The sequence below is a fragment of the Bos javanicus genome, chromosome 2 (genome assembly GCF_032452875.1).
Source record: "Bos javanicus breed banteng chromosome 2, ARS-OSU_banteng_1.0, whole genome shotgun sequence".
NCBI lineage: Eukaryota > Metazoa > Chordata > Mammalia > Artiodactyla > Bovidae > Bos > Bos javanicus.
Window position 1 is genome coordinate 56,624,557 of NC_083869.1, and position 26,103 is coordinate 56,650,659.

At 35.8% G+C, this 26,103-nt stretch overlaps 1 protein-coding gene across 1 annotated transcript in view; it reads left to right on the forward strand.

Annotated features, from left to right (window-relative positions):
- LRP1B (LDL receptor related protein 1B) overlaps nt 1-26,103 on the forward strand; it is a 315,317-nt gene that overhangs the window by 98,807 nt on the left and 190,407 nt on the right. Inside the window, exons 20-21 of the mRNA XM_061438859.1 lie at nt 17,227-17,343; nt 24,594-24,700. Coding sequence (XP_061294843.1) covers nt 17,227-17,343; nt 24,594-24,700 — 224 coding nt within the window. The remainder of the gene's footprint in view (nt 1-17,226; nt 17,344-24,593; nt 24,701-26,103) is intronic.

The window sequence follows — 26,103 nt, forward strand, 5'->3', positions numbered from 1 at the left end:
TCCTTCCCCTCAGATAGCATCTTTAACATGTGTAAATAACAAAAATCCAAATATGTTCCACATAATAATACCAATGGAGTATAATCATATTTTTTAAAATTAGCCACCTAAATTGTTTACATTTTTTTAATGATCAGTTTTTATTAAAGTTCATTTCTATACCTAAAAGGAGAGAAACTATATAACACAAAGAATGCATTCATAACTAAGCAGGATATCAGTTTACTGTTAACTGAAACTGTTTTAAAAGTTTATATTAAAATAATGAATTCAACAAATTTTTTTCTCATGTAGATATAGAAACTTTATAGAAATTTGATGTACATATTATATTTATTTATTAAACACTTTTCATCTAGATACAAGAAATTTTGTTCAGGTCTCTTTGGTGGAACAAAATTTGACTCATTGTTGCTGAGTTATCAGTTTATTTATTAGCACTGTAAGCCAAGAAAATCTCAGTTTTCTATGTACCTATGTTTACCTTTAACTCAGATTTAATGTTCTACAAAACAAAATGGTTGATAAATTTCTTTAATTCATAGACCTACAAACCTAAGTTTTCTTAACTCTTTCAAATATTCTTCAGTTTGAATAGAGTAAGAAATTTTTCTCTTTACTTCTTCCAGGAAATTTAACTCATTTCTCCTTCCGCCATATTCCTTCTTCTCCTCTTCACCTTCTATCTCTTCATAATGGTTCTTTCCTTTCAGCTTCTCTTTGCAGCTCATTCCTTCTTTATTTTCTTCCCAATACTAATAAGATGTCAATCAATAAATATAGTTCAGCTCAGTTCAGTTCATTTGCTCAGTCATGTCCAACTCTCTGTGATCCCATGGACTGCAACACACCAGGCTTCCCTGTTCATCACCAACTCCCAGAGTTTACACAAACTCATGTCCGTCAAGTCAGTGATACCATCCAACCATCTCATCCTCTGACGTCCACTTCTCCTGCCACCTTCAATCTTTCCCAGCATCAAGGTCTTTTCAAATGAGTCAGTTCTTCACATAAAGTGGCCAAAGAATTGGAGTTTCAGCTTCAACATCAGTCCTTCCAATGAACACCCAGGACTGATCTCCTTTAGAATGGACTGGTTGGATCTCCTTGCAGGTCAAGGGAAACTCAAGAGTCTTCTCTAACACCACAGTTCAAAAGCATCAATTCTTCAGTGCTCAGCTTTCTTTATAGTCCAACTCTCACATCCATATATGACTACTGGAAAAACCATAGCCTTGACTAGATGGACCTTTGTTGGCAAAGTAATGTTTCTGCTTTTTACTATGCTGTCTAGGTTGGTCATAACTTTCCTGCCAATGAGTAAGTGTCTTTTAATTTCATGGCAACAGTCACCATCTGCAGTGATTTTGTAGCCCTAAAAAATAAAGTCAGCCATTGTTTCCACTGTTTCCCCATCTATTTGCCATGAAGTGATGGGACTGGATGCCATGATCTTAGTTTTCTGAAAGTTGACCTTTAAGCCAACTTTTTCACTCTCTTCTTTCACTTTCATCAAGAGTCTCTTTAGTTTTTCTTCACTGTCTGCCATAAAGGTGATGGCATCTGTATATCTGAGGTTATTGATATTTCTCCCAGCAATCTTGATTCCAGCTTGTGCTTCATCCAGCCCAGCCTTTCTCATGATATACTCTGCATATAAGTTAAATAAGCAGGGTGACAATATACAGCCTTGACATACTCCTTTTCCTATTTGGATTCATTCTGTTGTTCCATGTCCGGTAGTCATTATAAATATCTTTCCCTACTCAAATATGTTACCTAGATGATTGAATTCTGAATCTCTTCTACCTTCATTAGGAGTGATACGCATATTCCTTTTACCAAAAGGAAAATCTTTATCTAATATTGGTGGGGAAAAAAACACAGAATTCCAGTGATTAAGCATCTGTCTACATGTATAATTTTGGTGAAAATTCTGATGACTTTTTTCCTACCCATTGTTCAGTTGAATGTTTATCACATAACAGTGCTCTTAAGCTGGCTTGAAACACAACATTAAAAACCTAAGCTCATGGCATCTTGTTTCATCACTTCACTTCAGGGCAAATAGAAGGGGAAAAAGTGGAACCAGGAACAGATTTTATTTTCTTGGGCTACAAAATCATTCAGTGACTGCAACCATGAAATTAAATGACACTTGATCCTTGGAAGTAAAGCTATGACAAACCAAGACATCATATTAAAAAGCAGAGATGCCACATTGTCAACAAAGGTCCATATAGTCAAAGCTATGCTTTTTCCAGCAGTCATGTATGTATCTGAGAGTTGGACCATACAGAAAGCTGAGCACCAAAGAATTGATATATTTGAGCTGTGGCGCTAGAGAAGACTGTTGAGAGTCCCTTGGACAACAAGGAGATCCAACCAGTCAATCCTAAAGGAAATCAACCCTGAATATTCACTGGAAGTTGAAGCTGCGATACTTTGGTCACCTAATGCAAAGAGCTGACTCATTAAAAAAGACCCTGATGCTGGGAAAAATTGAACGCAAAATAAGTAGAGGGTGGCAGAGGATGAGATGGTTAGATAGCACCGTGGACTCAATGAACATGAATTTGAGCAAACTCTGGCAGTTAGTGGAGGACAGAGGAGCTTGGTGTGCTATAGTCCATGGGTTGAAAAAAATTGAACATGACTTAACTATTGAACAACAATGTGCTCTAAATGGGCAATAATAAAGAATAATCACCACAGTCACAAATTCCAAAAATTACTAAATTCCAAAAATCAGAAGCTTGATCTGTGTAATGATATATCATGGTCAGCAGTTACTGGAGCCATGAAATTAAAAGTTGCTTGCTCCTTGGAAGAAAAGTTATGACAAACCTAAACAGTGTATTAAAAAGTAAAGACATTACTTTGCCAACAAAGGTCCATCTAGTCAAAGCTATAGTTTTTCCAGTATTCATGTATGGATATGAGAGTTGGACAATAAAGAAAGCTGGACACTGAAGAATTCATGCTTTTGAACTGTGTTGTTGGAGAAGACTCTTGAGAGTCCCTTGGACTGCAAGAAGAGCCAACCAGTCCGTCCAAAAGGAAATCAGTCCTGAATATTCATTGGAAGGACTGATGCTGAAGCTGCAACTCCAATACTTTGGCCACCTGATGCGAATAGCTGACTCACTGAAAAGACCCTGATGCTGGGAAAGATTAAGGATGGGAGGAGAAGGCGACACCAGAAGGTTAGTTGGTTATATGGCATTACCAACTCGATGGACATGACTTTGAGTGGACTCTGGGAGTTGCTAATGGACAGGGAGGCCTGGCGTGCTGCAGTCCATGGGGTCACAAAGAGTCAGACAAGACTGAGTGACTGAACTGAACTGAACTTGGCTTATTTTTCTTTTGATAAGTTTCTTTTGCAAGAGAAACATGTCAGTGCCCTGGGGAAAGAAAATCAGTTGTAGACCCAGAACACCTAAATGTTATTATAAGAATCCTGTTGAGTCAACAGTAGCACCTAAAGTATATAATATAGGATAGTTGTGTTAAACTACAAGTACTTTTCGTCTTCCCTTGTGGCTCAGCTGGTAAAGAATATGCCTGCAATGTGGGAGACCTGGGTTTGATCCCTGGGTTAGGAAGATCCCCTAGAAAAGGGAAAAGCTACTTACTCCAGTATTCTGGCCTGGAGAATTTCATGGACTGTATAGCCTATGGGGTCCCAAAGAGTCGTACATGACTGAACGACTTTCAGTTTCACAAGTACTTTCAAAAAGGGGCTTCCCAGGTGGCACTAGTGGTAAAAAATCCCCCTGACAATGCAGGGGATTAAGAGATGTGGGTTCACTCCCTGGGCGGGGAAGATACCCTGTAGGAAGACATGGCAACCCACTCCAGTATTCTTGCCTGTAGAATCCAATGGGCAGAGAAACTTGGCAGGCTACGATCCGTGGGTTGCAAAGAGTCGAACACAACTCAAGTGACTTAGAAGCACACACACATTGTCAAGAGGTCTCTAATTCACGTGTATGTTTCTGTGTGTGTGTATATAAGTGTGTGTTTGTATGTGTGTTTTACTCTTTAAAATACTTGGAAAAAACTGCCCTAAAGGAATAATTCTGGATTTATAGCAAGCACATAACATCTAAACAAGGGATGATTTCACATAGTACACAGAGTAATTGTTGTTGTTTAGCTGCTAAGTTGTGTCAGACTCTTTGTGACTCCATGGAGTCACATGCCAGGCTTCCTTATCCTTCACTATCTCCTGGAGTTTGCTCAGCCTCATGTCCATTGAGTCGGTGATGCTAATTACACAAAGTAATTTTGTATCTTACAAAGATTTAAAATATAGACACCAGCATATCAGATCATGATATCAATAATCTGTGGCTCATGGTGAAGGTTAATATTAGCAAGTTAAGCCATTTAAACATGTATTAAATGATACATTTAATAGATGATATCGTATAGATGATACTGGAAAATGGTAAATTAGTGAATGTGGTAGGTGAATGGATACATTGGAAACCATGTCTCTAATGAATCAAACCAACCCCCAAGTCAGTGGGTTCCTCTTGCTTCCCCTTCTGGTTAGTAGCTATTCCCAGTCAGAGGTTTTAACCTTGTCCTGTAAAAATACTTGTAGTTCGTCTCCACTGTGGATAATAATTTGATTAATTTGATGATATATCCCATCATGGATATATGTTTTATAGTGATGATTCTTTTCTTTCTTAGATTTAATAAAGTGTAATATAAAGAGCAATTCTGATTCTTCACTGTTTATAGTGACACATCAGAACTTGATGGAATATTTGGGTGAGCTAAATTAATGCAGGTTTAATGATGATTCATGTTTTCCATTGAGATACTTTGCTTTCTGCATGGGTCTAATGTCTGAATTAAAATGTGAATTTTATTTGAATTCTTTTATTTAAATCCCCATATTAAATTCAGCCCAAGCACTGTGTTTTGTGTTTTTTGTTTGTTTTTGCATTTCTTTTCATAACCTGTTGTCCCTCTGAGAAATATGTATCTGGAAGCAGATGCAGTATTAATATAGAAGGCAAGCAGGCTTATTAAAAGGTGAATAAAGCCATCTAACATGGAAGTGCACTATTAAGGTTTTTAAAGACATTTGGGAGTAAGCCAAGTAAACAATCATGTACTGTAAGCAGAAGCTTAAAAAACAAATCAATACCTTGCTGACTAGGCAGCCAATGAGGAATGATGAGATAAAGGCTGATATGATCATTTACTGATACATAGCACCTGGTTGAACTGTAAGTCAAGTAAGGGACACATTCTGCACTGAGAGAGAGAGAGAGACAGACCCCCATATTTTTTTTAATAAGCCAAATTGTTTTCCTCAAATTAGAATGTATGCCAAATTATTTTTTTTAAGTTCACACAGTTCAGAAATAACAAATCCTTTCACTGAAGACTTTGAATTTTTTATCCATATTTATCTCTGAGTATAAATTACACTCCTTACATGAATATAATATTTTTCCCTCTGAGGTTAGACCTTTTACAGCTACAGGGTTTTATAAAGGCAACTGTGTTTTCCTTGAGTTCACTTTAGCCCAACTTTTGACATGTATGCAATTTTAGTCATTTAGTCCATAAAACTAAGATTTTGGTATAAAGTGGCGAAAGAAGGAAGCAGTAGAGAACTTTTCTTGAAGGGATTATTTCAGTATGGTTTATAGTATAAGTATTAATGAGATTATATGAATTCAAGACCTGGTTTTGCAGTTTAAGAGCTGTGGGCTTTGGGACAAGTCATTTATTATAATGTGAGGTTTAGTATTCTCAGCTATTCAATATACATTCCTTTCTGAGTTGCTCAGTGGATCACATGAATCAAGCTTAGCCTTGAACTTAGAGAAAACACTCAACAAATACTAGGTGCTATTGTTTTCAAACTAAAACATAAAGTTCTAACTGGTATCTGAAAGTACTCAGTTTTAAAAGATTGCTCATAACAATATTTACTTAGAAATCTTTTTGTATAACCAAATTTTGATGTACCAACCACAGTGAAATAAAAAATGCCAGTGCTATAAAAAAGGAAATACAATTCTGGTTGAAATGATAAACCTATTTGGTATTTTTATGCAGTAAATCTAGTCAGTAAATCAAATTATTGACCTCTAGTCAATAAATCTTGTCCCTAGATGCATTTCATTCTGTAGGAGTCACAGTTTTCTTTCAGAGATGAATTTGGCTTGTTTTTACCTAGCATACCTTTATCAGTGTATGCTACCGTGCTAGCTTTGTAAGTATAGCACAAAAGCTGAGAAAAAGGTAATTATCCAGAATTTATGCAGACCAAAGAATCCATCATGGTGTTTCTAAGATTGGGGTTTCTGTATTGCTATAACCATTTAGCAGTCATTCAAATTTCTGTCTTTATTTTGCCATAAATGTTAAAATGTACTTGAAATTCATTTGCCAAAAAGAAATGGCCAAATATAGATGTTCTCTTCCAAGGAATAGAAACAAGAGAAGTTCTGTACAAAGCCTTGATTAGTGTCAGTGCCCATCTGCACCAATGGACCATCTTCCTGATCTCTCCCAGCACTCTTGCTGAAGTTGACCTGTTTCCTCTCCTTCAGCCACCTTCATCTCCCTGTTTTCTTGATCTTTCCAGGCCTGCTTATTCTTTCAGGTCCTATTTCTTCCTGGGATGTAACATGGCTCAATCCTTTTCTCTTTGCCAATTTTGAAGGTCACTTTATTTTAAAATACCTTTTTTTTTTAAAGTATTTATTTATTTGGCTGTGCAAATAGAATCTTTAGTTGCAGTGTGTGGGATCTAGTTCCCTGACCAAGGATTGAACCCTGGTCCCCTGTAATGGGAGTGTAGAGTCTTAGCCACTGGACCGACAGAGAAATCCCAAGGTCACTTTCTTAATATAACATTTGCAGACTATCATTTGAAATCCCCGCTTCCACACACATTCTATATTCTCTTCTCTGTTTCTCACTATAGCACTCTTTACCCTCCAGTCAACGTTTTGTTGTTGTTATTGTTACAGTATTTTCTTTCTAGTCTTAAATCACCACTTGGCCATTAGTATATAAATTCAATGAGGGTAGGGATTTATGCCAGTTTTATTCATTAATATAAACACTATGAGCTCAGAACAGTGCCAAGTACATGATAGGCATTAATTCATGTTTGTTGACTAAATGACAACATATATCATCACCTCTTCCCTGTTGGATCAGAAGGTAAAGAATCCACCTGCAATGTGGGAGGCCTGGGTTTGATCCCTGGGTTGGGAAGATCCCCTGGAGTAGTGCAAGGCAATCCAATTCAGTATTCTTGCTGAGAGAAATCCACATGGACAGAGAAGCCTGGTGGGCTACAGTCAATGGGGTCACAAAGAGTTAGACACGATTAAGCACAGCACAGTACATCCTTTCTTAAGTTTAGTTTTCCTAGAAATAGAACTTGCATTCACAAGATTTTGAATATAAGTGGTTTATTGGGGAAATGATTCCACAAATCAGTAATGATGAGCAGTTAACCAAGGAAGGGAAGGGGGAATAGAAAGTATATTATTGAGCAATTTATTGCAGGAATGAGATCCATTCTACAAGGAAATTCTGTGAGATAGTTTAGAATAATCAGTTACCCTAAACAAAGGAGAGAGCTGAGATATTTATTTACCAGATCCTGTCAGTCATTTGTTTAACACAGCTCCAAGGAAGAGAAGGGCATAAGTGCCCTAAAAAGCACTTCCAGATCAGGGCCAAGCAGAGTCCCACATGCTTGTAGTTAGAAGCCACTGGCTGAATAGGGAGCTCTGCTATGCTCTGTGATGAAATACAGGGTGGGATGTAGGGGTGTGATGTAGGGGTAGATGGGAGGTAGATTCAAGAGGGAGGGGATATATGTATACATATAGCTGATTCACCTCATTGTGCAGCAGAAGCACAATGCTGTAGAGCAACTAAATGCCAGTTTTTTGGGGTTTTTTTGTTTTTTTCTTTTAAAGAAAGTCATTGGCTTAGCATAGACAGGGGTGATGAGTACCAAAGATTGTAGATGGGGCACTGACACCATGCATTTCAAAAACCCATACACCAAAACAAGACTTCATTACTTTGGGGTTCAAGAATCTGAGGATATCCCTCCATTTGAGGGACCCTGAATAGCTCAACGTGTTGTTTCTCTTCTGTTCCCACCATGAATTTACAACAAAACCTTTGTTTTCAGTTTATATCAGATATAAATATGCATTAAATTCATTTTAAAGGAAAAAAAATTGAAAGATGGGAATCTTAAAGATCGTCTAAGTATGTAAGGGGCAAGAGAGCATCCTACCATATATCCCCATAATTAGGTTAGAGTCTAAGACTGACAACTGTTGATCACTCTCATCTGGCACAACTATATCTACTTCCTCTTTTTATGCTTTTCCAGTAACTTCCTTACAGCTGTTATTTGAGTCCTTAAAAATAGAGTCTATGCTGTTATCATGACTTTCCATTATCTTCTCTATTGAAATGATTTTTCATATGAAAATAAAAGATGATATGGCAATAAAGACTTTAGGTAGGCTAGCATAAAGTGAAATTGGCCACTAGACAATGCTATTGCTAAAACATGTTTCTTTTCACACACCCTTTCCTCCACACAAAAAGCAGTGTTTCTCCTAAGCATTGTGAATGATATAAACTGTGACTTTAAGGTTTTAGGGTACTGGAGATAAAATAAAAGAAAACTGTGTTTTAGATGCATACTAGAACAAGCTCCCCTCACTTCACCCCCTTAAGTTTACAATATGAGTTTCTAAATTAAAAAACAAGTCACAAATTCTTGTCAGGTGTGATAGATGGCATTACAGAATGTAATATGATAATTTCTAAAACTGCATAATGTGCATTCAAAAATTTTTTGCTGAAAATTACATACATTGCATTAAAATGCAATTTTTAAAATGCTATGATTAGAGCTTCTAGAGAGCTAGCTTATTATAGATCCACCTCTTTATAAAGAAAATATGTCATTGTTAATTTGTTTTACTTAAAAACCTTTATCTTCTCTACCTGGAAGACTAATGTAAAAGTTTTAAAAAATCAAAAATTCAAAAGCAAAACAGAGCTAAGAGAATCCCACTGGGACAAGCTACAGCTGGCATTGTTATTCTAAACTGCTGGTGCATTCACATATTATTTCCTCTTCCCCTAGAAGAACAGGTTGTGCATGTAAGTGCTCATTGAGGAATATTACCCTGATTGATGAGAAGTAACATGAAATTAATTTTCAGATCTACCAGACACTTTACAATGCAAGGCAACCTGCAGCTTTCTAGATAATCAATATCACTAAATGCTATAATCACGTTTGTCATGTAGAGAATATGCTCAAAAAACATTTACCAATTCCCATTTTCATGGAAGCCTGAGTTTGCAAATTGTTTTTAAATAGAGCCTAATTCTGAGGCTTCTTGTAGAATGAGACTGCATTTCCCAAGTAATTATAAGCCAATGAAATACTTTTGAAATTATGTAAATCATCACATACAGAAAAGAATATTACTATTAGGAGTCCATACTATTTCTAAGGAAAATATAGTATGATATTTATATCAGTTAGGACTCTTGTCTGTAAATAACAGAAATTCAGCACAAACCAGTGGGGACATAAATTTTCTGCCTCAGTTTCAAGGAGTGGATAGAGTTGACTTCAGGCACAATTTGGATTTAAGAATTCACATAGTCATCAGAGGCTTATCTTTTCCTCCAGTTTTGAACTATTACTTACTTTGACTTCTTAGATGGGTGTACTCTACATGGTTTTTAAATGACCCATGGCAACTTGAGGTTATAATACTTGCAATCATGAAAGAGATGAAATCCTCTCCCTTTCAGCAGCCATGGAGATCACCTCAAATGATTTTAATTGGTTTCATTTACTTATTGACAGAGACTCCTAAATTGCCCATCAATCTACCCATTTTTATTTCCCCTTTAGAAATAGAAGCCTAAATCTTTTGTTGATGTATTGTTATTCAGAGTAAGTCATCACATTTCCCATCTCCCCTTGAAGCTAGATATTGTCATGTGACTAAGTTCTGACCTTTGAAATGTAACCAGAAGTCTTGGGTGGGACTTTCAGGATGAATATTTTGGGCGAGTTTTCTTAAAAAGCCTTCTTGTTTTGCCCTTCTGTCCTCCTTCAGGCCTGCAGTGTAATGACTCAAGCACTAGTAGTCATCTTGGGCCATGAAGTGACTAAGAAAAATGGTAGCCGTTACTTAGGATAGTGGAGCAGAATGATAGAAATCTGTGTTCCTCAGGATACTATCTAGCCACCATACAATCCCTGCACTGCCCTCCTTCATACTTCTTTAAGATTAAAAGAGAATAATCATCTATTAGGTTTAAGTTATAAAATAAATGTTTTTAAACATCAGTAACATGTTATTTTTGCAGACTAATTGTGTTCTAAGGGAAGAGTCCACCTTGGGTCACAGATCTTCCCTTTGTGACAGAGGAGGCAGTGGTCCATGAATAATAGCTTCACCAGTGGTAGAAACAGTAATTTCAAAATGACAAAAAAAGCCAATAATAATGTTATATATCTACTATGTTTATGTCAATGAAAAAGTTATGTGTCAGTAAACCCTCCCTACTATAGAACATAAGGAAGAGTCAACTTGCATCATCACTGTTGAGGAACTCATAACCAGTCAATGAGCTTTAGAATATTTGCTAGCAGCATATACAGGTATATTCATTTCTATATGATGCTAATAGAGACCTGGAGGCAGATTTAGATTAAGAGATCAAAACTGTATCAGTTCAGTTCAGTCACTCAATCGTGTCCGACTCTTTGCGACCCCATGAATCACAGCACGCCAGGCCTCCCTGTCCATCACCAACTCCCGGACTTCACTCAGACTCATGTCCATCGAGTCAGTGATGCCATCCAGCCATCTCATCCTCTGTCGTCCCCTTCTCCTCCTGCTCCCAATCCCTCCCAGCATCAGAGTCTTTTCCAATGAGTCAACTCTTTGCATCAGGTGGCCAAAGTACTGGAGTTTCAGCTTTAGCATCATTTCTTCCAAAGAAATCCCAGGGCTGATCTCCTTCAGAATGGACTGGTTGGATCTCCTTGCAGTCCAAGGGACTCTCCAGTGTCTTCTCCAACACCACAGTTCAAAAGCATCGATTCTTTGGCGCTCAGCTTTCTTCATAGTCCAACTCTCGCATCCATACGTGACCACAGGAAAAACCATAGCCTTGACTAGACGAACCTTTGTTGGCAAAGTAATGTCTCTGCTTTTCAAAATGCTATCTAGGTTGGTCATAACTTTCCTTCCAAGGAGTAAACGTCTTTTAATTTCATGGCTGCAGTCACCATCTGCAGTGATTTTGGAGCCCCCAAAAATAAAGTCTTTAAAATAAAATTAGAAAAAACAAACAAACAAACAAAAAAAATAAAGTCTGACACTGTTTCTACTGTTTCCCCATTTATTTCCCATGAAGTGATGGGACCAAATGCCATGATCTTCGTTTTCTAAATGTTGAGCTTTAAGCCAACTTTTTCACTCTCCACTTTCACTTTCATCAAGAGGCTTTTTAGTTCCTCTTCACTTTCTGCCATAAGGGTCTTATACAAACTGTGTAAAGTTGATTTAAAGAAAGAACATAATGATGTCTATATAAACAGGTTATGTTTTGATAACCGACAGTTATCCTGCCCCAGTAGTAGACAAGATTTTCTATCAGTAGAAAAGAAGGTGCGAACTCCAATTCTAACCCCAACTTCTAACTCTATGATGTTAGAGTCACGAAGAGGAAACAAGGAGCGTCCATGATGGAGGCTCAGTTTCATTGTTATCATAATTCTTTTTGCTTCAGTGTTTCTGTGACTACATTACTTTTTTTGTAACAATAATAATTGCATGTTACCCAGCTGCCTGTAATCATTACGTTTTCTGAACTGGAAGATATATAATGATGATTACAGAATATTAACATGATCAACAAAAACTCTGTATTTCAATATTTCAATTTTTAATATGAAGAAAAGTTTGTCAATTCATTTTTCTTAATGATATCTTCTAGAGAATAAAAAAGTTTAATTTTGGTTAGGTTCAATTTGCCAATTTTTTTGATTATTGTTTTATGTGTTCTAAGAAATCAGAGAAGGGCATGGCAACTCACTCAAGTATTCTTGCCTGGAGAATCCCATGGACAGAGGAGCCTGGAGGGCCCTAGTCCATGAGGGCCCAAAGAGTTGGACATGACTGAAGTGACATAGTAAGCAAGTAATCTTTGCCTACTCCAAGATTATGAAAATGTTTTCCAATATTCTAGAAGCTTTATATTACACTTACGATCAACTGAGATTCATTTTTGTGTATGGGTATGGTGGGTTGAGATTTATCTTTTTCATATAGATAGCCACTTATTTCAGTAATAGTTGCTAAAAAAGAGTTTCCTCTTCCCATTAAATTGATTTAGACCCTTTGTTGAAAATCAGTTAACTGTATGTGTAGACTTATATTTCTAGTTTCATTTTGTTTAATACTCTCTTGATACTGTAACTTTAAACTTAAAATCATGTACTGTAAATACTCTAGCTTTGTTCTTTTTTCAGCATTGGCTGATTGTTCTATATCCTTTGCATTCAAATATAAATTTAGGATAATCAATTTCTTAAGAACAATTAGATTAGGATAACCTAACCCTTCAAAAGTAACTTGCTGGAATTTTAGTAAGGGTTTCATTAATTCTGTATATTCATTTAGAGAAAGCTATAGAAATTTGAGTTTTCTAGTCTATGAATATAGATAATACTGCATTTTCTTGGACATATTAACTTTCTCTCAGCAATGCTGTATGGTTTTCAGTATGGTCTTGCACAAATTTTGCTAGCTTTATTCCTGGGTATTTGTTGTTTGATTGATACCATTGTAAAAGCTTAATTTTTTGTTATTGTGGATATATAGATATATAATAAACATATACAATGATGTTGTATCCTGTGCCCTTCCTAATATGTAGTTAGACATTAGCAACAAGGAAGTGACAGAGATGAAAGAAACAAGAGGGGGATAATTCAGCTAAGCACCAACTATCTGAGGACCCTCACTTGGGGGACAACCAGTTAGGCCCCAACCATCTGGAGACCCTCCTCTGACTTCACCCAGAACCTGTGAAACTCTGGTTGGTTGGTGAGCAACTTATCCTGATAAAGAGGGAGCCCAGTATCATAAGAGAAGGCCCTGGGCATTGCACGCCCTGTCTAGACAGGCATGTAACTTCTAGTAAACTCAGACTTAATATATACCAACATTATAATAAAATCTAGCCCACACACACATCCAAGATGGGTTTTTCTTAGTGAACCGAGGATAGGGACATGAGCAGTAATGAGTGAGTTACAGATATCAGGGCAGTCAATCAAATAGCTGTCCCCCGTCTTTCACCCATGATTACGTTCCACCTCCTCATAGAACAACTTATAAACAAGCTGAAGCCTGTATGCATGTGTGTTTAAGTCACATCAGTCACGTCTGACTCTGGAACTCTATGAACTGCAGCCCACCAGGCTCCTCTGTCCATGGTATTCTCCAAGCAAAAATACTGAAGTGGGTTGCCATGCTCTCCTCCAGGGGATCATCCTGACCCAGGAATGGAACCTGCATCTCTTATGTCTCGGGCATTTGCAGGAGGGTTCTTTACCACTAGTGCCACCTGGGAAGCCCCTAAGCCTTATAGGCGGGCTGGTTTTACTTTCCAGAAACATCCCCACTCTCTCTCTGTGAGTATATCTATGCTTTAATAAACTTTGCCTTTGAGCTTAAGCTTGAAGTGGTAGTTTGCAAATTTTTGCTTCTATTGCAAGGTCCGAGATTGCTGGCCGGGGACTCCAGTTGACTTCCTCTGTTGAAACTCTCTATCTGACACATCGCATGGTAACATTCCAAATTCAGTTATTAATTCAGCAGTTTATAGCTTCCTTTGGCTTCCTTTTGGTATAAGGAGAAAACTAAATCTATCTTTCACCCCTGTTTCTCAGTCCACGTCCTCAGTTCTTATTTCACAAGGCATCACAGAACCAGATTCTTTTCTCTCTTTTGAGAAATAGGCAGTGCACATATAAAGAAGCCCCATATAGTATATATTACAAACAGTTTTATCTTTTGATGGTCCCTCACTCCACCTTTCTGGGAGGATCCAATTTGTTTCTGAGTATCTACAATTCATATGAAAATGTATTAAACAAAGAAAAGTTTTCAAATACTATATTTGTTTTCTCTAAATTTATAATATCAAAAACTGAAAACATTGTTCCATTTCTATTCAACAATATGAATGAATAGAAAACTCTACATATTGTGAGTATTTTTCTGGAGTATTACAATTTGGAATTATATATGTTCTGTTCTACAATTGGTTTTGAGGTTCAGTGATTTTCAGTATTGGCTGCTCATTGGAATCATTCAGCTTGCTTTAATAAAAATACTGATATGTGGGTTCCACCCCAGAGAATCTGATTTTATTGATATGGAGATGGACTGGGCAGAGGGATTTTTTAATGTTCCCTTGGTGACTTTAATATGTAGCCAATTCAAGAACTGCTGTTTATACCTATATAGTTTATATAGTTTATATTTGTAATGTTTATAAACAGTGTCATGGATCAAAAAGTTAAATAGCTTGGAAACATAAAATTCAAATAACCTTACATAAGGCAATTAACATTTTCATGTGACTCTTTCTGCAATGTCCCAAATGGAAACCTTAGCAATGAACTGTAATGAACTTATTATTGTAACTTGTAAGTGTAAGTCTCTTTTCAAACACAAAATATGATACAGTTTAGGGGAGAAAACTTAAAAACCCATTGTATTGATACTCAGTCCTGATTGTTAACCTTTTGTAATCATGGAGAATTGCCTGTGTACAATGTAATACTAAGTTAAATAGTCTATTTCTCTGATCCAGATTGCTTTCTTATATTCTTCTATTCTAAAAATTTAAACAATATTTTAAATAATGCAAGCAACCCATGGCAAGGAATAAATAAAACTACTGTTACCTATAGTATTAGTTTTAGAGGAGTTTGTTTTAATTTCCAAAATGAAGTAACTATCTAAATAGTTCAGTGAACTCAGGAAGTTGGTGATGGACAGGGAGGCCTGGCGTGCTGAGATTCAGGGGGTTGCAAAGAGTCGGATACGACTGAGCAACTGATCTGATCTGATCTGATCTGATCGGATACAATATCTTAAAGGGTTATTTAAATTCCAATATTCTAACATGTTGCTTGATTGAGATGTGCATAATGCTACATTAGAACTTTTGTAAATTTTAGACCAATTTTTGAATCTGAAGTTAGGTATAGAGCACAGGCAAAAAGGATATATTATGAAACACAGTACTCAACACAGTGACACAGTTAAATTCTGAGTAATCATTACCAGACAGGCAGGTATGTAGGCAGAATGGAAGAGGGGGAGGGAAATATTATCTCTCCCTCTCTCTCTATCTGTATGCATATATTTATTCAGTTCAGTTCAGTTCAGTTGCTCAGTCATGTCTGACTCTTCACGACCCCATGAACTGCAGCACGCCAGGCCTCCCTGTCCATCACAAACTCCCGGAGTTCACTCAGACTCATGTCCATCAAGTCAGTGATGCCATCCAGCCATTTCATCCTCTGTCGTCCCCTTCTCCTCCTGCCCCCAATCCCTCCCAGCATCAGAGTCTTTATCTAATACACATATATTAGTAAAACAGTGCATTTGAGGTCTATCATGAGAATTTCTACAAAAATGCAAAATGTTTCTGGAGAAGGATTGGATAAAAATTCCTCCTTTGCCATCTAAGACCTTTGTAAAATTGGAGAAATCAGTTAAACTCTTAAGATTTATGTCTCATTTACTTAAATGCATGTAATGATACTTCCTAGGAATGTTATGAAGATTGAGTGTGATCATGTTTATGAAAATCCTTACCCAGCAGGTGGCCTGGATCTTCAATATATGATCATTTCCTGATTTTCTTAATTAAACCTAAATCACTTTTGTTTTCATAATATTATTTAAATCTGAATTTTTTTAAATGCAATTTGCAGTAAAGAGTAGCAATGGCCACCAAATAGCTTCTCCTCTCCCTTAGTAAATTTATTTTACCAATCTCAATCATTTTAACACTTCACTATCCATCTCTAACATGGCTGTGGAAAAAAAGAGTTGATCTAAGTCTGTGAAAGGAAAATCTTAAATTGTGCATTGACATCAATACTCTTATTATTTTATGTACTTGAATTTATATCATCTTGATGCTTTGACCTTGCTAACTCAGTGTGTTTCATAGATCAAAGATGATATTATCACTTAGAGAATGTGTTAGAATTCTAGATGTACTCAATCACAATTTCCATTTTAGCAAAATTCCCAATAATTAATATACACACACATTACAGTTTAAGAAGCAATGGAGTAGATTATAAACAGTTGGATATTAGTCATGAAAATTTTTAAATATCTGATCTAAACTTTGCATAAATTCTTATTATGTAAATTTTTATTCTGGATCCAATGGACACAGTTAGATTTTTTGTAAAGAACAGCAAATCAGGAGTCAATGCACACTTTTCTTTTTTTTAATTGGCTGTGTCATTTAGTGGTAGTGAAAATGCATCAAGTTCTTAAACTTCTAAGAATATCTGCCTTAGCATTTGTAAAGTGAAGGGCTAGTTAATACATTTCCTGATACTCAGTGGGGTTATTTAGAGGTTCAGATACGCTGGCACTTTAACAATTTGTAAGGTCTTTACTTAGGCACTATTGTAATCTATACATTTAGATCAGCTGACCATAGGTAAATTTTGAATAAGAACTTCTAAAGAAGGAAGACAAGATGGCAACCACACAGTTTGGTTAATAACTATTTCTTTATGGCTGCTACTTTATAGCAAAAATAGAAGATGGCTTAGAGGAGTATCTTAAAGAAGGATAGTTTTCAATAATCTTGATCTTTATTTTTATTGACTGATTTGTGTTGAGTGGATGGTCCAATCAGTTGCTTTGTAATTAGCTCACAATGAAATATTAGTCAGAATTTGCCTTCAATTTTTCCTAGGAATGCTTCTCAGTTAAGAACTGACTTGAGGTCCTAGGAAATGTCATGTCCCCTGGATTCACACAGCAGTGAGGACACAATGAGGGATATCTTTATGGAAGCCAACAATGCAAATTCTGGTTCTTTCCATTACAGATAAAAAGACTTGTGGTCCTCATGAATTCCAGTGTAAAAACAACAACTGTATTCCAGATCATTGGCGGTGTGATAGCCAAAATGACTGCAGTGATAATTCAGATGAAGAAAACTGTAGTAAGTAACTCTTGCTTGAGAATGTTGCAAGCTTGACAGCCTATTCAATAAGCAGGATAGCAATTTTTAGTTTAGTTAAGATATGAATTTGAACCTGTCTTGCAGCTCACATTTTTATACATATATTCACATTTGAACAAGAATATTCAGACTAAATTGACCTGAATCTCAAATGGTAGAATTATTGAAATGGCTCATCCTGGGAGTTATTTTCTTACAGTTATCAGAATTGCTATGAAAGTATCATGAGGTTTAATGCAACCCGTTAGTATGCAATGAAAGAAACCCTTGACGCAAGTTCATAGAAAGAGCTGAATGATGTGGAGACACAAAACATATCATTCTTTAACCGATGGTATTCATTTTATTTCAGTCTCAGACCCATTTACACTACAAATTCACCCATGAGCATCTTTCAGTGAAATATCATTTATTCTCTCTGGAGTGGTGAACACCATATGTATTCAGAATGCTTTTCTCTGAAAATAGAATAAAGCAATTTTCATCATCTGCCTTCTGCATTTTTATGTAATAAGTTTAAAAAACATTAATTAGCCAGCAATTTTATTTTCTACAAAGCATGACAGTATGTAAAATTGTGACAGTATCCATCTTCTAGCATTCATTTCTGAGTGTATTTCTTACCAGCACTTTCTTATAGGGCTGTTTAAACAAAAAGGCAATATAATCATGTTCAAAGTAAGACAATAATCAAATTCCATTATTAAATATTAACATTCTTCTACTTCCCAAAAGAGTTTTATGATAACAATAATATGTACTTTATACATTGGATTTAGAGCATTCATTTCCCATGATGCAGGAGACAAAATAGGAACTGTTATATTAAAGTGTTGGGATATATTATATAAAAGCATACAATTAGTGGAATCACAGCCTTAATAAACCACTTGGATATTCAGTTTGCAAAATATCAGCTAATGGTTTGAGTCACTTTCAAAAGTTAATCTGACCAGTATTTGAGGATCAGGGACCTTAAGTATGCAATCTCTGGATAATTATGATTATGAAATACTTTGAATATAGAAACCTTTATTACTCCATCTTCATATAAATATCTCCCAACTGATTATACTCTTTAGAAAGGTAAAGTGCATTGCAGAGATTTATTAGATTGTTCTAGATTTCTTTAATCTTTAATTTAAAAAAAATTATATAGCAGTTCTCAGATTCTGTCCAGTGATTAAAATAAAGATCTAATGGTGGTAAGACTAGAGGAGTGATTTCAAAAAAGAAACAATTATGTATGTACTTCTTATTTACTTTAATTTCATTTCAGAGCTTAAATTAACATATTAACTACTCAGCTTAGTTTTGGAAAATTTAGTGTTAATTATCAATGTTAGTTTGGCTTCCCTGATAGCTCAGTTGGTAAAGAATCCACCTGCAATGCAGGAGACCCTAGTTCGATTTCTGGGTCGGGAAGATCCTCTGGGGAACAGATAGGTTACCCACTCCAGTATTCTTGGACTTCCCTTGTGGCATAGCTGGTAAAGAGTCTGCCTGCAGTGTGGGAGACCTGGCTTCAATCCTTGGGTTAGGAGGATACCCTGGAGAATGGAAAGGCTACCCACTCTAGTATTCTGGCCTGGAGAATTCCATGGACTGTAGAGTCCATGGGGTCACAAAGAGTCTGACACTACTGAGTGACTTTCACTTTCATGAATAATATACCTGAAAGGAAGCATCTGTGACTAAAGGATATTGAAAACAAGAGAAGGAGGTGGAAAGGTAACATGGAGACTCACATCTTGGAAGACCCTTTATTCAAGTGGTTATTTAAATGGTGTGAGAAGTTAGGTTGCTGTTTTAATGAGACAGGAAGGAGAAGAATGAAGAGCAGAGATAGCTGGTTTCTCCTGGGGTTTCCTAAGTGGCCAAATATCATTTTGGTGACATCTCCTAAAAGTCATCTTTTGATGCAAGAAAGCTAGGAGAAGGAACAATTGCATCTCACTTGTCACCATGGAAACTTAGTGATAAATTACTGTAGTCACAGAGCCCTTAAGAAAAAGCAAGGGAATAGACTGCAGTATCAAGCATTGCAGTATAAAATACCCAATTATGTGTGGATCTCTTTTAGTTCCTACTAAGACAAGCAATATTGATGAATTTGGCAAGAAAAAGTGGCAGTGAACGAGAATGAAGCATATTATAGTTGTGACATGGAAGAATAGAAGGTGTATACAGGATAAACGTCAGAGTAGATAGCATGTTAAACATGGAAGAATGTTTAAGTGTAAGGATCAAGGGCTGTAGATCATTAAGTGGTGTTTGAATATACCATCTTAACTTAAGCCAGAAAAATGGGAAGATTTAAGCATTGAAAATGCCACCAGTTCTACATAGACAGAAGCTGAGTCTCTGAAAAATAAGAAAACACAATATATCTATAGGGAGCACCAAGAGATTAGTCCTGTAGAAGTCAGCCTTAGAAAAATGTACTGTTGCTGTATTAAAATGCTTTCAAAATATTTCCAATGTCTTATTATATATTGAAACTATTAAAATAATATGTATATAACTACAACAAAACTATTATCATTATATACACATGATATAATATGTATTGTAATTATGACTACATATTACATACATGTCATAATTTTATATATAGTTATATATAGATGACAACAGTATGCTCAAGAGGGCAGTGGTATCATGTTTTCTAAATGTCATTAGTCAAAGATATGCCTTTTAATCCACATTTGTCATTTGTTAGCCTTTATTAAGTACTGAAACATACCAGAGATAGTCAGTCTTACACAATAGCAACATGTTTTTTTTTTAAAGGCCCACATGCTATTATGCAAAATTCACTCACATTTGATTGTCTCATTTATTTATCATATGTATCTGAATTCCTATTTAAATGTCTGAAGATCGTTGAAGAAGTAGAACAATGTCCCATGATCTGCACAGTACCTGACACATATTTATAATATTAGCAATTTACTATAAAATTTGCTTTTGGGCTTCTTTGTTTATGAATCTCTTATAATGAATTAACTTTTTAAATTGAGTTGGAAATATTCCAGGCATAGATATGAAAAGAGTTGGAATAGCAGCAGAGCAGTTAACTGCCAGCTATGTTTTAGTTTAATATGCCTTCTAATTTTTTACATCTACATAGGATAATTAGCCCATTGTCATTTCATCATCTGATGATGATCATTTCCCTTGTTAAGTGTTCAGCAGGGACACTTTACTTCAGCAATGATTTCTGCTCTTAAAAATAAGAAAATTTCATTGTTATTGAAGTCATTTAGTAATCTGGGGCAAAGGTTTGGAAATATTTTTAAAATCTCAACATCTGTACTATTTTCATCAGCAATAAATATATATGGTATGTCTGCCATCCAAGTAATTGATGTACAAAATAAAATTATTTCATAACTTTGCATTATTAAAAAGTAACTGGCACTCCAATGGATTTTAAAGTACCAAATAATTTGATCAACTAGATATAGGTTTATGTAGAGACAAGCTGCATCTGCCTTATTTGAATTTCTAGTACTTTCACACTGAATTTATATCAGAAGATTATTTGTATAGCATGACAGTTATACTAATTGTATTCTAAAAATTCTCCTCAGATGCTCACACTCACACTGATATAATTTTTGAACTTATCACCAAGAGTTTATGATAATATACTGAGTAGAGAAATTGGAGCCTGGAAGCTTTTATTCTCTGCCACTAACTCTATGGCTTTGAAAGTTGCTTTTATTTTCTGACTATAGCTTCTTAGATTTTGTGAAGTCGTCTCCTATAGCTCCTTTCAATTCCGAGGCAGGATGTTTATGCCTTCACTACTATCAAAGGGGGTGACCAGTTTATACAATGCCCCTATTTTTTATCCTTATTATAGAATCCAGATCAGCCTTCTGAAACATGCTCTGTAAAGGCTTCTTGGCTGTCAGTCTAGCTTGTTTAGATGAGATTTATGAAAAACCTGGTTAATCCTTCATGTATGGGATTCCCTATCTCCTTTGATCTCAGGAACAGGTAATATCAGACCAAGGTAGTGTAGGAAGAACATTTTAGAAATATTAGGGAAAATGCCACATTCAAATTTTCTTTCCAAACGGGTTATGGTCCAGGTGTAGTCATTTTTTGGTTCTTTTCCACAAGAAAAATGCTATTGTGCCAAGTTCTAAAAATTCATTCTTTACTTTATCCCAAAAAGATTAAAGGTAAAGTAAACGATAAGAGAATACAATAACTTAGGATCTTCTCTGATAACAAAATTGCATTTTCCCCAAGAGAGAATTTCTTTTTGAGAGAACTAGTGGGAAAAGATTCTAAGGCATTTAGGTGAGAGTTAGAAACACATTAGCTATCCCATTCCTTGATGACATTTGTGTATATATAAATAATTCAGGATTATTTTTTCTGGCTTTTTTATTTTAAACATGGTAGCACATACAGAATTTCCATTTGTACTGAAAAATGCTTTTCTAAGCAAGTCTCTCAGTTCCTTTCCTCTCCTATTGGAACAGAATAATTAAAAATGTTAAAGCAAGTCTCTATAGATCAAATATTCTGTGGATTTGTTGGGCAAATACCTTGATCTACTGGCTATACAATTTTATTTATAACCTTGAACTAACAACATCCAGCCCTGCCCATAGCAGAGTGTGTAAAAGCCTGTGAGGCCATTGCTATTTAGCACATGATAAACACACTTGTTCTTAATTAGAATAAAAGCAAATGAGAATATTAAAGGAAGAATTATCATATTTCAATACCCTCAAATCATGAAATTAAAGATTGTACTGCTATTTTTAAAATATCTAAATATAATACATTTTAAAGGCACTGTCTGCTTAGTATTTAATATCCAATGTTATTCACCATTATTCAAAAATTGAGCATCTATTTATTTATTTATTTAATTGAATTTATTTTCCCTGAGAATAAAACCACGTGTTTCTGCAAATGGAAGGAGAGTGAAACAGATTCAGCATGGGTGGATACAAAGAGGAAAAGGGTTTTCTTTTATTATTACTGTAAAGTCGACATTGCTAGCTGTGTGCCTTGGACAATTAACTTGACTTTTCAAGGGCTTTAATGTCAATCCCTGTAATATGTGAACACTTATTACTTCCTCAGTAGTATGGGAGGCAATGATACGGCTTTGCAGTAAAAATATAGATCCCGGTGTCAGGTTATCTAGATTCAAGTTTAATACTAGCTCTTTTACCTGCTGGGTGATTTGGAGTAAGTTTTTTCCTCTCTCTGCTTCAATTTACTCATCTAAAAAAGGGTCCAACAATAATACCTAACTTATGTCATTCCCTTCTCCGGGGGATCTTCCTGACCCTGGGGTCGAACCCAGGTCTCCTTCTTGTGTGCAGAGTCTTTAACCGTCTGAGCCACCAGAGAAGCCCACCTATCTTATAGAATTGTTAACATTAACTGGTGAGCTAATTCAACTATTTGGCATTATCTTCACCTAGTGCTTAACAGCAAACAAAATATCAGTAGCTGGTTCAGTTCAGTTCAGTGCAGTCACTCAGTCATGTCCCACTCTGTGACCCCATGGACTGCAGCACGCCAAGCCTCCCTGTCCATCACCATCTCCCGGAGTTTACCCAAACTCATGCCCATTGAGTTGGTGATGCCGTCCAACTATCTCGTCCTCTGTCATCCCCTTCTCCTCCTGTCCTTAATCTTTCCCAGCATCAGGGTGTTTTCAAATGAGTCAGCTCTTCACAACAAGTGGCCAAAGTATTGGAGTTTCAGCTTCATCATCAGTCCTTCCAATGAACACTCAGTAGCTGGTATTTTTGTATTATTGTTATAGTTATCAATATTACTATTAATTAAGTTGTTTTTAAAATTAAAGTGTCATATATACGAATATAGTACAAAGACTAAAAGAGAAACTGTTCTTGTCATGCTGTCTAAATAAAGGAGTATTTAAAAATGAGGGAGACCCTCCACTTAGTGGCTCTTTTTCATTCTATTGATAAGCATCTTATCTTATTCATAGCCAGAAGTTCACATTTTTAAAATAAAGACCCAGAACAGAACAAAATGTTCGATACATATTACATTTTTCAAAGTTCTTCCAGTGTTCTCAGAAGGGATATTTATATAGAAATGTAAGAGCCTTCATGATATCAAACATTCATATGTTACCCTATAGTGAGAACCCGAGTGATTGCATAGAGTGATATTTAAATACTGGCTGAATTATGCAGAATCTTTATGTAGAAATTATGCTTCATATGAATATTCTTTAAATTTTATTTCTGTTGCCAATTTCTGTTTTACCTGAACAAGAATATTATTGTGTGTGAAACAGGACCGTTGTAAATACAGTTAATGAGAGGGGTAAGGAGGGTCTCTCATCATGCCAGAAATCAGTTCTGTTTAGAGAATCAAAACCAAGCAAGAGGTGACGGTCAGCAGTTATACTGATTACTTGTTAGGGAAAATTTCTGCACTCCTGCTTTATTGTCCAGATGAAACATATCCTGCACAGGAGTTGAGCCAAATAACAAGTCACAATATTTGGCTTAGGTCCTATATGGAACATGGTGAAGCATAATTAAATTAACAGTTAGCAAATTATCTGAAATGGCAGGTAAATGAGGTTAAGGCATAAGCAAATAACTGCATAAATAAATAGGCTGTTTTCAAAAAAGAATCTCCTTCAATCATGTCCAATAATATCTCCACATATCCTTTTAGTTCTAGGAGCTCTGAATTTTCCAGGGACAGAATTGAAGAATTAGAAAGTCATTAGAATACATAATAAAAAGTCATGAACCAAAGTTTAGACTCTTCAGTTAATAAATAGTCCTGTGTACCCATAGAGAGTAACAAAATGTCTTACATCCTTTAAGTAAATGCATAATATGATTTAGAATTTCAACTGGAAAAATTGTTGTTTTACTTTAATATGTAGATTTTTATGCCTTTTCTTTTACTTTGCTACTGGATTTTCATTAAACAGTAAGCTATTTATCTTTTGCATTTTTTTCAATTTGTATCTAATGCCACTTTCTATTCATGACTTCAAAAATAAATGTGAAAAATCATTATATTATATACCACAGATGCTTCATGAAATGTTTCTCTTTTTTTTTATAAACAATTTATTGGTTCTGCCTGGCTAACTTCTTTTTTCTCAATGCTACCTCACGTGGTATGTCATATAAATTTTAGAATGAAGTTGCATGTAATAGAATAAACTTGTGCTATTTTTCTGTCCCCAGAGCCACAGACCTGTACACTGAAAGATTTTCTCTGTGCCAACGGGGACTGTGTTTCTTCAAGGTTTTGGTGTGATGGAGATTTTGATTGTGCAGATGGCTCGGATGAGGTAGGCGTTTTTGAGAAATCAAACAAAAAATAAAGTGGTTCCTTAAAATTTCATTCATAATTATTATTCCATTCAATGAGTGTGACAGGGACAGCTCTGAATGCACTTTGCTTCTGACACACTAAGATATGTATTATATCTATGCTCTGTGCTGCACACATCCAGCACAGGGAATAGCTCTTGTGCTACTATTGACAGTTAATTTTATAGTCTGTTTTACCTCAAGTAGTGAATGGCTGGATTGGGAATAAGATGTTTGGAAACCCTATTCCCTATAGCTGATGCCTTTGCCATCTGTGAATTTGTTCGTAAATTTGCTGTGGTATTTATAGTCAGGACTAATATTTTTATGCATTTTAAACAGTTTGTTCTCCCCAGACTCCTTCTTCAGTAGATATAGTCTTACAGACTTAGATGTGGGTCATCAATTTTTATGAAACTGCAGATTTAGCTTTGCTTAGATGATGACTCACAATCCATTTATAATAAGTTCTATGTACACACAGTTAAGAAGTTTAGAATTTCTCTGGATAATTCTGTAATCTCAGGTTGTGCTAACATTATATAAACCTTCACACAATTTATCATTTATGCATCTGTGTATTGGGGTTTCAGATATTAATTACTCCATGATGCTTTAAAAAATAATACATGACACACAGTAATAGTCACTTTACATGGTTTTCTCAGTTAGTGATTTTTCATGTTACTATCAGGAATGCAGCACTTGTACAATCAAGTCCAGCCACAGAAGGGAAAATGAGGTCTCTGGTCCTCAGTGGCCACCATGGCTCCTCCTGACGCACAATGACTGCCTAGACTTCTGCTACTCTGATTGACACGAATATGTACTCAGCTTCAAAAAGGGCCTCCCACTGACTATCGACTTGGGAAGAATCTTCCCAGGTGCTCTGGAGATTTCTGTGTTTCAAGTTCAGCTTCCTCCAGTATCCACTGATTACCTGCCTCTTCAGAAGACCCTGAAGGTCTCTACTAGTTATAGAATCCACACAAACCAGATATTCCCCAACCTTCAGGGAGTCTTATCAAGATTGGACAATTCTTCCCCATTCTCTCACTATTTTGGAAAAGTCCCCCTAATCATGTACAAGTCTAGATTTTGGAACCTAATGCACTTTATTTCTCACCTGAAGGTCTGAAACCTTAAAACTTGAGGCTGCAAAGGTCTCTTAGGAGAAGGTGAAAAATATTACTTCTGTTGATGGGGCTAGTCACAAAACAAGTCAAACAAAATTTTAAAAAATCCACAGAGAAGTTAAAGTCTTACAATTCCCAGCTACATATTTACTTAGTATCTATATTTATTCAGAATTTTATTAAATGTTTCGCAATCAGGAAAATATATTTCATATAAATTCTTCCATACCATTAAAATGTTTTGT